This window comes from Sceloporus undulatus, chromosome 3, assembly GCF_019175285.1.
Source record: "Sceloporus undulatus isolate JIND9_A2432 ecotype Alabama chromosome 3, SceUnd_v1.1, whole genome shotgun sequence".
Taxonomy (NCBI): Eukaryota; Metazoa; Chordata; class Lepidosauria; order Squamata; family Phrynosomatidae; genus Sceloporus; species Sceloporus undulatus.
In genome coordinates, this window is record NC_056524.1 from 28,081,419 (window position 1) to 28,095,925 (window position 14,507).

General features: G+C 36.8%; 1 protein-coding gene across 3 annotated transcripts in view; it reads right to left on the minus strand.

Moving 5' to 3' along the window:
• The window catches only part of XPO4 (exportin 4), a 90,677-nt gene that overhangs the window by 46,478 nt on the left and 29,692 nt on the right, over positions 1–14,507 (minus strand). For all 3 annotated transcript variants that reach the window (XM_042457813.1, XM_042457814.1, XM_042457815.1), the window contains exons 5-7: positions 8,099–8,215; positions 7,327–7,480; positions 3,121–3,233 (exon numbers count right to left, since the gene is read on the minus strand). In XM_042457813.1, the coding sequence (XP_042313747.1) occupies positions 3,121–3,233; positions 7,327–7,480; positions 8,099–8,215 (384 nt within the window). The remainder of the gene's footprint in view (positions 1–3,120; positions 3,234–7,326; positions 7,481–8,098; positions 8,216–14,507) is intronic.

Below are 14,507 nucleotides of genomic sequence, written 5' to 3' on the forward strand. Positions count from 1 at the left end.
AAATAGGGACACAAAGGATTTATTTTAAAAGAAATCCTTGGATGCAATGTAGAATAGCATCTGGAATTCAGCATCAGGACATACTAGCCTTAGGATTCATTACAGTTACATTATACTGAAGAACACTGTGCTTTGTCATTATCAAACAAATTGGCTGAAGTAGCTACAATGCATCTAAGTAACAATAATAATGACATAAAGCTATTTTATTACCTTTTTATTACTACATTTATATAGCAAACCCATAATGCAAGTTTTTGTACAGCTCAGAAAATGAATATAGCATTAAGACAAAATGATGAAAAGGAAAGGAGGTGAGGAAAAAGAAGGCATCTAACAGCACCTCTCAAACTAATTTATTTTAACATGAGTTGTCACAGATATAGGGCCAAAACACACTGCAGAAAAAAATCCAGTTTGAGATTACTTTAACTGCACTAACTCAGTGCTGGGGAATCCTGGGAATTATAGTTTATTGCGGTACCAGAGTTGATAGATAATGCTAAATGTCTCATAAAACTATAGTACCCAGACTTACTCAGCACTGAGCCAGGGCAGTTAAAGTGATCTCAAACTTCATTATTTCTGCAGTGTGTTTTGGACCATAGTTCATGTTAAGTAAATTGGTTAATTTTCAATGTGCTGCTAGATTCTTTCTTTTCCTCCTTCCTTTTTATTCTGCAACCGATTAACCCAGCTACTTCTTTGAAAAGTAAAGTAACCCACACTCTTTGTAGTTTTTCGTTTTAGATGTAGATAGCTGATTAAAGCTGGAACAGAAAATCTTGCCTTGAAAATAGGAAGACAATGGAAAGAAGGGGGGGGGGGGGGGTTTTAAGAAAATTGTAATGTCGATTTTTGTTTCTTTTGCCCTTTTTGCTTTTGTCTTGTTGGTTTGTATTGTATTATTTTGCTTTTTAAGTAATCAAGTATATTTTCAAATATAAAAAAATTAAAAAAGAAAAGTAAAGTAATGAAAAGTATTAAAAGTAAACTGGTTAAAAATTCAGATTTTAAAAGAGAGAGGTTTTATTTTTATTTAATGTATTTTATTTTTAAAGGCCATCACAGAAATCTAAAATAGTTTTAGATTAAACATTAGATATGATCATAAAGTAGAATAATAGATTCTCTTCTTGTAAAGACACACTGTGAGTTTTGAGACAAAACTAGGTTCAATGCAACTATATATATATATATATATATATATATATATATTACACTTATCAATCCATACACTGCTTGAATTGATTTACAAATGATGCGGGTATAAAAAAAAGCATTTGTAAGAACAGGAGAGACTTTGTTTTAGAGATTCAAATAATTAGTCACAGATATGCTAAAATGATCACAATTTCATCAGTATGGGTGATATCTAACAAAATACCAAGATTTAATATTTAACAAGTATTTGTCTTGTGAAAAGTCTTGATTTCTTTTTTTTTCTTTTTTATTTAATTTGATTTCAACATAGCAATAATCAATATTGTCGTGTTCCATCAAAAATCCTGATTTCTTAAAATCAATTATCTTAGATCAAAATGTAGGTTTTTCAAACAGAAGGCTTCCTAAAAGAGAATTATATTAGAAAGGGTTAACCTGTAGCCTCAAAAACTATTTGCTTGAGGAGGTTTCCCAGCTGACAGTAGCAACTGTCTGGGTTGTCTAGACAGCTGTTCACTTTGTGTGCAGCTGTTAAGTAGTCTGCCAGTAAGTTTTTCACCTTTTTGAAAATGCTCTAGTGAGATTTTTTAAAAATTAAGTATGTATCCACAAAGCTACTGAGAGAATTAGAAAGGGATACAAAAGATTTAGTATCATCTTCTAGACAAGTTTTAAATATACTTCTTGGCTTTGAAAGCAATAGCCTCAAATTCCATCAATACAGAATTCTATTTTGGGAGACAAGCCCAAACTCTTTTCTTCATAAATTTTCCTGAATAATAAAAGAATAGCTCTTTTCCACTAACTTCTGAAGAACTGGAGCTTTTCATTACTTAATGGTGCAACATATTGTTCAAGAAAAAGGCTCCATTGGATGTGGACAGAACTGGGCTACATGTTTCCTGAAAAGGAAAACAGTTCATCTTCATGAGAAATACTATGGGGGAGTCTGCTCTATGTAGAAGAGCCATATGCACCTTTTCCACGAGTGACAAAACAAATACACTTGTATTTGTTGAGACATGAGACAAAACGAATTCATTTGTGTTTGTCCCCTACTATAGTATACACACAAGTTTCGTACCTGGAAATATTATCTACATAGGAAATTGTCAATGGGAAACAGTGCTAAGTTGATTTTGATTTTGCTGTACTGCATGAGCATGGTGCCTTCCTGGAGAGCAGGATGAGATTAGTGTGCTTTTTACTATTGACAGTTTGACTGACCATTGATATTGGAGAACTCATTTAAGTTTTTAGACTGTTTGTTTTGATTCCACAAATCACATACAGATGTAGAGATCTTGTAGCACCTTTGAGACTAACTAAATGAAACAAGTTGGCAGCATGAGCTTTTGTAGACTTCAGTATACTTCCTCAGATGCATTTTGTAGACTTCAGTGTACTTCCTCAGATGTAGACTAAAGTCTACAAAAGCTCATGCTGCCAACTTTATTTCAGTTAGTCTCAAAGGTGCTACAAGATCTCTCTACATACTGATTCTACAGACTAACACAGCTATCTCTTTGAATTTTACTTATAGATGGAAACTGAATAAACCTATACTGCTCAAGCAAAATCTTTGAAGCAACAGTGTCAACCAAGTGTCCAAAAATATATGTACTAGTGCTAAGGATCCTATCTGAGGGATTATGGAAGCTGTAGTCACTCCCAAAAATAACCTTCCCATACTCTAGTGAATATTTCAGTGAGCACAAATACAGGCACATCATCAGCATCTATTGAAAAACAATGGAACCTATGGAAATACTGTTTGGAAAAGCACAAAACTTATTTGTACAACTCTTACCTGAATTCCTTCTATTGCATCCAAGAGGGAGAAAAGAAATCCAACAACAATCTTAGAAAGATGTAATAAGTACCAAAAGCAGCAGCAGCAGAAGATGACAGTGACTTTTTGCTACTAAGTTAGCATTGCAGGAGAATAGGACTTACTGTGAAGAAAAGCTCCATGACTCTGCTGTCCAGGAGGGTCTCACGCCAGGACTCTGTTGGCTTTAGCATCACATTTTGTGAGGATTCGAACATAGCTATATAATGTCTGCCTAGTTATCTGGTGTCAAGGTCAACAACAACATTCCAATTTAGATTTTTTTTTATATAAAATAAATCCCAGATACAACAGGTCCCATTCAGAAAGAATGCAATGGAAACAAACTTTAAGCCCCTTCACATACACAGCATAATTCATGCATGAGGACAAGGAATAAAAGGTATTAAGTACTGAAAAAAAGAATGCTCTAGGAATGCCAGATAACAGTTTGATCACAATGACGAGACATTCCACAGTGGCACAATTGCTTTAATAATCATTCCAACAAGACAGGAGGAGAAAGGGAAATAGAAATGATACTACACACAGCAGGTATGCAAACTTCTGTAAAACATGCTTTGAAAACATTTTAAAATGTTTCTGGCTGTTTTTATAAGCTGTTTATATAGAAATTTAAAACAAGCCTTTTCCAACCTGTGTATATAGGCTGGCATGCTTTGCATAGTTAACATATGTTAATTTCCCATTTTGCAGAAAAGCAAAATCTATCTATCTATCTATCTATCTATCTATCTATCTATCTATCTATCTAGTGTTCACAGTAAGATTAAAGATTGCATATTTCAAACTGGAGTTTACAGCCCAGTCCTACAAACATTTGCTCAAAAAGAAATTATTGGGGATTACTTCCAAGTAAATAGGAGTTTTAGGATCTGAAATAAAGGGCATCCAGTAAATTTGGTGAGGCTACTATTCCAGATTAAGCAACATTCCTATAAAATGAGAAACCTAATGGGAAAAAATTGCTTATAAAAATAAAAGTGTGTGCATTTATCGGTCTCTCAGAGCCATAACTCCCAAGACCATATAATCAAAACTTGCTATGCACACTAAGGTGATCCTTGGAAAGTGTGCCCAGGGGTTATTTGGTTTATTAATTCTAATGTTTCTGTTTTGAAACCTTCAGTCACTAGGTGGCTGATTTTCCTAAACACATAGTTTTACAACTAACAGTTTTAAGCTAGGACAGTACACTCAAACACAGTGATTCACCCTATTGTATAGATCTGCTCCCTTTCACTGCTGCTGTGGGGCAGCCCTCCACAGATATGGAGTGGGAAAGCCCACTCTAAGGGAACTATAAGGGTGCACTATGGTATCAGGTATATTTCTGGGTCCCAGTACATGTAGCTTCTTTCAGATGGGGTGGACAAATTAGGTGCAACTCTGACGCCTAACTAATTCTGTTGTTAGACTTTATCTTATGGCAATCCTATCATAGGATTTTCTTTATTCAGAGGGTGCTTTCCATTGAGGCTTACAGAGTGTGATTTGCACAAAATCACACAGTGGGTTTCATTGTGTGAGTGGCGATTTGAACTGTGGACTTCCCAAGTTTTTGTCCAACACCCAGACCACTACATGGTAAATAATCATATTGTATATTTATCTGTGCAATGAAAATATGCATTGAACAAATATATGTTTACATTCAATACTATTCAAGTTATAAAAATCTATTAATTGACAGAATAAATTTGTGACACATGCAAAGCCTAACTGCCCATTGTGTGGGGGCATGTCCCTTTTTGGTAATTGCAGAAAGAGGTAAACAGTGCCTTCTTATACAACAGTACATCATGCAACACCAACTTAAAGGTTTTGGGGCATGCTCTCATGGCCACTCAATGTTTGGGGTAGAGGTGGAGGTACGGAAGTCCTGAGTACCATCCATCTGCTGTTGCACAGTCTGAGAAATTGTCACTCACCTGGATCTTTGGTGTACTCACTGGGTATTCCTTTTTCCAGCCTGCATGACTGCAGACAGATGATGACCAGGAACTCATTGCCCCCAGCCACTGATTGTGAATGCACATCCTGACACATTCAAACCCGGTTGTATTGTCAACAGCAATGAAAGTCCAGTGGAGGCACTTTGGCATAGATATCTCTGGTCATTGAACAAGGCCTTGGACAATACATTAAACATATTCCAATTATCCAGAATGCTCTTTGTGTGTCATCCTATTGTACTCATCACTCACATAATTTGACTCCTTTTTTCCAAAATAAAGCTGGAGAAAGTGTCCTGTTTTAACCATAAGCATAAAGCCTCTTAGCTAACATAAATGTCCTTTTAAAATGCACGGCACTGCTTTTGAGGTGGACCAAAACCCCAGGGCACTTGGTTAGTTTCCAACTTATAGCTGTAAATTACATCTTACTAGAAATTTGGGGGAGGGGGCTTGAAAATTACAAGCATTATCACACAGTGCAACAATGTTGGTGTTTAGTGAAGGAATTTTCCCCTTCTCATTTAAAAAAAGACTCCTCCTGGTCCTAAAATGGTTCAGACAGTTTCAAAAACATAGCAAAAATCCCTCCACACCACTCTAGAGGGGCAGAAAAAACTTTTTGAATGACTTTTTTTTAACCCTGAGGGTATCATTCATTCATGCAGGAATCAAGCACTCTTGCTTTAAAATGCTCCAACAAGATATATTCTAATCACTGTTTTTAAAATACAGAGTTGGCTATCAAAAAAACAGCCTCTGTAAGAATCTCAAGGTACTTTTTAAACCTTTCTAAAGTTATTACAATCTGATCAATCAATCAATCTGATAAAAATAAGTACAAGCACACCTCAATTAACAAAGCCTGTGACAAAGAAGTTTCTTTTTGCAGTCTTTTTATACCAGCCCAGCCCAGCCCTTCCTTCTCTTCCTTGTCCTCTGCCTGGCTCAGACATTGAAAGGATGGTGAAGAAGGACTGAAGAAACACAAACTTTCAGTATCAGGTTGTAGCATTGTGTCTGCAGTAAACAATGCAATAATGTTTAAGCTGTGAAAGAATGATATTCTACACTAGTTTATCCTACGGTAACTATATTTGCCTGCCTACAATAGGCAAGGTAAAGAACCACTACCTCCGGAATCCCTTACTTAGCATGTGTGAAGAACAAACCCAAGAGAAATAGAGGAATTAGATAAACCTGCCTCACAAGCTGCCCCTAGCATGCTAAAAAAAAGCATAAATCTAGCCACCAAAATGGAAATCATAAAAAAGTGCAAGCTCATGAAAGGAGGGAAAACCCTCATCCCTAGATACATTTTGGAAGAAGCTTTCAAGTGGTCTGTAGCATGTGCAATTTTTTAGAAAAACGTATGCAAGACTTACCTAGTTGTTTCATTTAACATGTGCATAGTTTTGGATAAAACATTGCTGAAATATGCCGAATTGCTCTTCTTTTTTTTCCTGGTGTAGGAACATATCCAAATGATTTTCACTATATTTGCCTGTGGTGCCAAATTTGCTATTACAGAAGTAATGCCCAGGAACACATCTACTTCGTTAACTGAGATATACCTGTATTTTTTTCTAAAATAATAGTTAATGGTTCTGCTATCAAATTATTCACTCTCTCCATAGCATGGCTCATATGGCACCCGTCTTAAATTCTAAATATGCTATTGACCCTGCTGCCCCATCCCAACATTGACTCCTTGTTAATACCTTGAAAGGTCTACATGGCTTTGCTCCCCTTTCCTTTCTTTGCTTTTATATCCCATTACAGTTCAGCTCTCATGGGGCTGCAGGATTCTTGGAGCTATAGTAAAAAAATAAAACAAAAAACTTCCCAGGCTCTGGATATGGATTCTTTCTGCCCACAAAGACTTGTTTTTCTTCTTCTTTTATAGTCTTCTGATGTATAAGAAGTATTTTTATTTTTAAATTATCTATCTCTCATTCATACACACAGAGAAGTGTATAACCACAAATCCTCTATTTATCTATCTATCTAGGTGTGTGTGTGCATTTGTGTATAGAGAGAGGGGGAGTCCCTTTTGGGAGAAACGCGACATACAAAGGAAATAATTAAATTATATATATGAACAGCCACCACAAAACAAAATCAAATGCCCCCAAAGAACTTTACCTCAGGTCCTCAAAATGGCAGCTGCAGTGTCTTCCTCCCGGAGTGACCAAAAATCAGGGGACCTAGCAATCCAGTTTTAACTCATAACCATTTCCAGTTTTGGTATGCAACACAAAACTAATTTGTGATAATAGAGTAAGAATTCTGAAATGTATATATTTTTGTCATGAACACGTGACATTTATTAATACATTATCTTTAAAAGGATATAGTTAGGAGGAAGAAAATTCCAGCTTAAGACTTGATTAGCTAGTGCAAGATAACGCTGAAAGACTGAAGACATTTGAGCATTAAGATTTTCACGTCGACTGAATTCTTGCAGAACCTCTACTGTAAGCATGAAAATCTGACGGAGATCATCCTCCTAGGCACAGTAAGAACAAATTTTTATTCATTTCTAATTGGGACATAATGTAAACTATTACACTAAAAAACGAATAACTATTGCGTATTCCATGCAATCCAAACACTATAATTTCTTAACCTGAACACTATAATTTCCTAACCTGAGAAGCAGTAATTCTCCAGGCTTTGAGACAGGGCTTTCCCTCAGCCCTAATTGGAGATGCCAACAACTGCACCCAACACCTTCTGAATGTAAGAACGTACACTGAACTATGGTGCAAATTATCAACAAATATCTCTTTTCAAACAACAAATGTAGAATTATCAAACTTATTTAGGGTGGGAGGTGGAGAAGGGTAGTAGGCTCCCTTACTTAACTACTCATTTTATCTATTCAATAGATGTTGTTGTGTATAGACCAGCTTTCCTTAACCTGGTGATACTTCAGATGCTCCAGACTTTAATTCCCATAAACCACAGGCAGCATGACAAGTGGTTTGGAATGCTGGGAGCTATAGCACAAGACTGGGTATAGATGATACAGAATGTTTTTTTTTAATTTTCACATATATATTAATATACAAAATTGGATTTTCTTTATTTACATTTCTTCTACAAAGATACACCACCCATTTACCTGAAATATTCGCTTGCAGTTACCATGGAACTCCATGCTTAGCCCAATGTTACTGGTTTTACTTGAACTTGAGAACTCACTCAGTAATGCCGTTAAAATGGAACAGGCCAATGTTTGCTGTACAAATACAGGAAAAAATATTTAATACATTGTTATGTAGTAGAGTAAATCTCAGTTGTATAGTAACATGTTTTGCTGTTGTTGTTCTGTGCCGCCAAGTCATTTTTGACTCATGGCAACCCTAAGGCAAACCTATCATGGGATTTTCTTGGCAAGTTTCTTCAAAAGAGGGTTGCCATTGCCATCTTCTGAGGTTGAGGAATATGACCTCCCCAAAGTCACCCAGTGGCGACTTTGGGCAGGTCATACTCAAGTGGGGATTTGAACCCTGGTCTAAAAATATGCTGCTTCCAAAATTGTTATACAGATAGTAGCGGGTCCATGGAATGACAGTGGGTGGGTATGTAAATACCTACCTGGTGCCATGCCAGCCAGAGGACTGACCTGGGTTTGGATAGCATGGGCTTGGTTCCATGCTATTGTGTCCTTTTGCTTAAGGCCTAAGAACTGCAGTTCACCTTCCCCTACTTTTGTTTGAGAAAGCAGGGTTTCCGGAAGATAACAAAATATTCAACAGCTGAATACACTATCTAAATTTAAAATGGTATTAAAGACCTATCTCTTTCAGCAGGCTTACATAGTCAATTCTAAACTATTAATTTTAAATTGGCAAATTTTAATGTTATGTTGGGTGATTTTAATATGTCTTAGGTTTATGTGTTTTAACTTAATGTGTTCAAGTGGTTTTATGTGTTTCAATTTATGTTGTACCCCACATCAACCCTTGGGGAGAGGCAGGTTGGAAATAATAATAATAGTAGTAGCAGTAGTAGAAGTATAATAAATTTTCCCTGCCCCACAATTAGTTCAAAAATTAAGTACAGAAGACTTTTATATAAGACAATATATGGTATCATTGGCCTGTTACAGACAGGCCAAAATAAAGCTGCTTCGAGTCACTTTGGAGGTATGGTCTCTCAATGATGCATGTGTCCTAAGAGTCCAAAAGCTGCACCAAAGCCACACTCCAGTCCTAAGGACTGGAGTGCAGCTTTGGTGTGGCTTTTGGACTCTTAGGACTCACGCATCATTGAAATACCATACAGTGGTACCCCGGGTTACGAATTTAATTCGTTCCGCGGCGCCATTCGTAACCCGAAAACCTTCGCAAGCCGAAAAAGCCATAGGCGCTAGCGCAGGAAAGCCGCGATTTCGTGCGAAAAAGCGCCGAAAAGCACCAAAAAATTTTTCGTAACCCGAAATAACCTTCGTAACCCGGAACAGTTTTTTTCTATGGATTTTTTTCGTATCCCGGGAATTTCGTAAGGCGGTGCTTTCGTATCCCGGGGTACCACTGTACCTCCAAAGTGACTCGAAGCAGCTTTATTTTGGCCTGTCTGTAACAGGCCATTGTTACAATTCCTGGTCATGGTTTCGCTTTCTCAGTTCTTTGTATGGGAATGAACACTTTATGTCTCTTTAACACTACAGAGAAGTAGGAGACAGATTTTTTCTTTATTGAAACATTCTTTGTCTGCTCCTAATAAACTATCAAAACCAAACACTTTCCATACAATTCAGGCATTTGCATTTGTAACAAAAAATTGAAAAGTAAAAGAAAAAATCAATTTGTAATTATTGTCTCAATAAACTGTACTTTTAATATGCTAAACATAATTGTCTATTAAACCAAATTATACATGTTATGCTTTTAAAGAAACAGGGTGATTATCAACCCTCAGTTAAATTATACTTTGAGGCAATTCAATTGTTAAGAATTGTACTGGTGGAATATGATACAAAATACAGCATGGATTAAATTAGAAAAACAGAGCAAGAAAAGGTAGTGTATATTTCTATTTTCCAGGACAGAATAAGGGGAAAAGGGGGGAGGAGGGGAGAGAGAAAATAATTGGTCCTATGACGGTAAATTATAAAATATGGGAGAAATTTGTACTGTGTAAATTTTAAAACCCACTGTTAAGCAAAATAAAATAAACTTTCAACCTGTAAAGAATCCTAATAGCACAGGTTATTTTTTCCCCAAATTTCTCCAAAATTTCAGGGTATTCCTTCATTTATAAAAAAAAAATAAAGAAAAAATGTTTTCCCCTCCCCCACCAAAAAAAAAAAACCCACCTTCAAATTCTCTACTTGTCTGGCACAAAAAAGTCATCATATTCAATACCATGCAATCTGTTCTTGAGACAAAGTGCCAGAAGTGGGAGAATTTTTCTAGAGAATAAGACCTAAACAAATCAGTTAAAATTACAAATAAGGATATAATTTCAGTGAAATTTTAGGCTGTATCAACAGGAGTATAGATCTAGATCAAGAGATAAAATGTCTGCTGTCATCTGGAATACTGTGTCTAGTTCTGTGCACCACTGTTCAAAAAGAAGTCTAACAAACTGGTATGTGTTCAGAGGAAGACAAACAATAGGGTAAAAAGTCTAGAAACCAAGCCCTGGGAATAACACTTTGGAAAGTTGTATATGTTCAGCTTGGAGAACAGAACTCTGAGAGGTGATAAAAGAGCCATCTTTAAATATCTGAAGGGATGTCATGTAGAACCACACTACTTAAAGTGGCAGACCACTGACCAGTGGTAGTCTGTGAACCATTAACTGCTAGACCACTGTGAGTTTCAAAGAACAGGACCCGGAACAATGGCTGCACGCTGAAGGAAAAGAGATTCCACCTCAATATTAGGAAGAACTTCCTGACAGTAAGGGCTGTTCGACAGTGGAACACACTCCCTCGGAGTGTAGTGGAGTCTCCTTCCCTGGAGGTCTTCAAACAGAGGCTGGATGGCCATCTGTTGGGGATGCTTTGATTTGGATTTCCTGCATGGCAGAGGGTTGGACTGGATGGCCCTTGCAATCTCTTCCAACTCTATGATTCTATGATTCTATGTGAAGTCAAAGGCTTTCATGGCTGGCATCCATAGTTTTTTGTGGGTTTTTCGGCCTATGTGGCCATATTCTAGAAGAGTTTATTCTTGACTTTTCGCCAGCATCTGTGGCTGGCATCTTCTGAGCATTCTTTAAAAATGCCAGCCACAGATTCTGGGGAAACGTCAGGAATAAACTCTTCTAAGACATGGCCACATAGGCCGAAAAACCCACAAAAAAGTAAAGAATGAAATAGTTGTAGCCCATGGGCACAAATATGATGCCAGTTCCTAGTCAACAAACTGGTGAAAAACCCCTGCTGGCCCACTGAGATTAAATTTAAGAAGCACTATCATAAAAGATGGAGAAGCTTGTTTTCTGCTGCTTTAGAGACCAGGGCACAAAAAAATGGATTCAAATTACAAAGTACAAAATTCAAATGGCATGAAAAGACATTTTTGGGAGTGGTTTAAGGAAGAGTTATGATTTCTCAATATAAAAAAACTGTCTCTGCAAACTCTGATCGGTTTTATGTTGTTGTTGTTGTTGTTGTTGTTGTTCTGTTGCTTCAAGTCATTACCAACTTATGGTGACACTAAGGTGAACCTATCACAGGGTTTTCTTGGCAAGTTTCTTTGAGGGGGGTTGCCACTGCCACCCTGAGGCTGAGAGAGTGTGTCTAAGGGTTTATATGGCTGAGTCAGGATTCAAACCCTGGTTTCCAGAGTCATAATCCAATGTTCAAACCACTACACCAAATTGCTCATATATACTGCAGAGAAAAATCCTGTATGAAGAGAATAAATAAATGGGCTAGAATTAATTTATTTGGAGAAGAATTAACATTGGCAAAAAGGAAGAAGTTTTAGTATGGGTCATCCAAATAGAATTAGTTTGACAGAAATATACTATATGAAGTCCCAATAAAAGTTTCCATTTCTAACTAAATGGATTTTTAAAGTCTGCATGTTCATGACAGTAGTTACAAACTACATTATAGCAGTGGAACAATAGTATCATCTTAGTGGTGTTTCCCAGTGAATGGTCTGAAGGTGCCTGATGCAGTATTTTCTTGGAGGTTAAGAAGGTCTTGGTCAGGGCAGTATGCTTATATACTACAAAGAAAGGGCAGAATCCAAATCCGTACTAGTATGGCATCAGAATATAAAACAAAATTCAGTTCACTGGCTAAAACTGCCAAAGACATGAAGTATGTAGATATACTCGAATGCATGTGTACTTCCTCTTTCATATCTCTGCATAAGATAAATTTTCAGGTGTCAAAAGGGAATTCATAGGTTCACAACATCCGATTAGGGACCATAATGTATATGCCAAATTCTCCACAAGTTACATAAAAAAGGACCAAGTTTTAGTATTTTCACAATGTATTATGAACAATGGATGTACACAACTACTGGCTTTTCTCCTAGACTATTTGGAGCCAAGGTGGCTCGGATAGACAGAGGAACAGGAATTGTTAAAGGGTCACGCATGCCAGCATGTGTCCAGGGGTTAAACAGAAATATGCACACTACCTCTGAACACCCGAAAGATTAAAGTTGTGATGATACTATTTATGCGAGGTCACACAACAGCTGACAGTAGTGCCATCCACGCACCAACTGCAACATCTTTGTTCAGAAATGCCTCTGATGTCAGTACCTTGACCCCACAGACAGCTAGTTATCTCAGCTAGGATACACAAAATTAACATTCTTCCTTACTATATAAATCCCAGACAGACCTCAAAAGAGAGGGGGGGGCTTTTATATGAAATATGTGTTTAAGCTGAATTTAATAGCTGGTTACAGTACCAAGCATGAACTCCATAATCTACAACAAATAAGATGGTGTTTTTTCTTGTACATTCATCACTGTTTTCTGTTGTAACAAATGTTGATTATGGTTATGTTCCATGTGCTCAGAGTTTGGGCATGCTTGCCTCTTACAGTGCAATATAAAAATTAAAAACAAACGTTAAATTTTAATCACTAGGCCTACCTGTATGTAGAGATGTTGTAGCATCTTTGAGACTAACTGAAAGAAATAAGTTGGCAGCATGAGCTTTCGTAGACTCAACTGTACTTCATCAGTATTACAAAGTAGACTGAAGCTACAAAAGCTCATGCTGCCAACTTCTTTCTTTCAGTTAGTATTAAAGGTGCTACAACATCTCTCTACATACTGATTCTACAGGCTAACACAGCTAATCTTTGATTTATGCCTAGCTCTTTGCCTTGTATTGTCATATAGGCCAAAAAATGTCCTAGCTTAGGGATGTGAAATGGGTGACCCTCTAGATATTACTAGTCTACAACTCCTGTGCCATGAAAAGTAACACTCATGGGAGTTGAAGTCCAACATCTGGAACGCCACAATTTCACATCCCTACTGTAGGTAATTTATTTCCTTTAATCTTTGTTAAATCTCTATAGTCGTTCTTTACATCACAATGGCAAACTAGTAAAGCTGTAATATTTCTAATTCTTTATCAAATATAGGATGTCAGAATCTGCTCTGAGCTCACATACTCTCCCCTTCCTTCACAAATGCACTCTTTTTGCCTTAACCAGAGTGAATGGTCAGGTATACATTGACACTAATGAAAAGTAAGATGAATTAGAACTGCTTCATAATCATGGTTTGGAAAACATCTGGAAACCTCAGTTAAGAAAATCTTGGTTACTACTAGCCATGGTTAATGCAAATGCTTACTGAACATCAAATCATGATTAATGAAAAGAGAAAGAATGGATGTGCATGAGTCCACAGCAAATACTCAGGCTCTTAATATCTGTAAAATTTCAGTGAGGGCAGTCTACCAAAATTATTAACACTTTATAGTTAAATTAGATTTAAGAACTGTAGACAATGAAAACAGCCAAAAGTATCTGCTTTTGGCAACCAAATTAAAAGTAAGTCTTTAGGCAAGTAACTAGAATTGGAACATTAACTTCATACCAGTAGAGTTTATCATGTGAACTGGTTTGTCTCACTAACGAGAAATTTCATCAGTTCTACCATAGGAACAAACTACATACTCAAACAATAAGTCCACCTGACAAAATAAAATACTTTTGCTGTTTGGAGAACAGAGTCTCTCTTAGAATAGCCTGGCACTTACCCCAGTTAGGCTTTACTACCAGGAATATACTTTATAAAAGTTTGCCATGCTTAAAAGAGACTTTCAGCTGCTCCAACAGAAGATCAATGAGAATGTGTTAAGAGAGATTAACTGGGCAATCAGACACCCAGTGGAAGCAAAACAGTCCCAGATAACTATTGTTCTTTTTAAAAATAAAATATGATTTAATGAACCCCAAAACCTCACTTGCACCACACGCAAACACACACACACAAAGATTTTTAGTATGTTAAGAAACAGGACACAGCAGATATAGATCTGCATGCTTCCATGCTCTTAAAAAGTGTGACTCGTGCCTTCAAAAAGA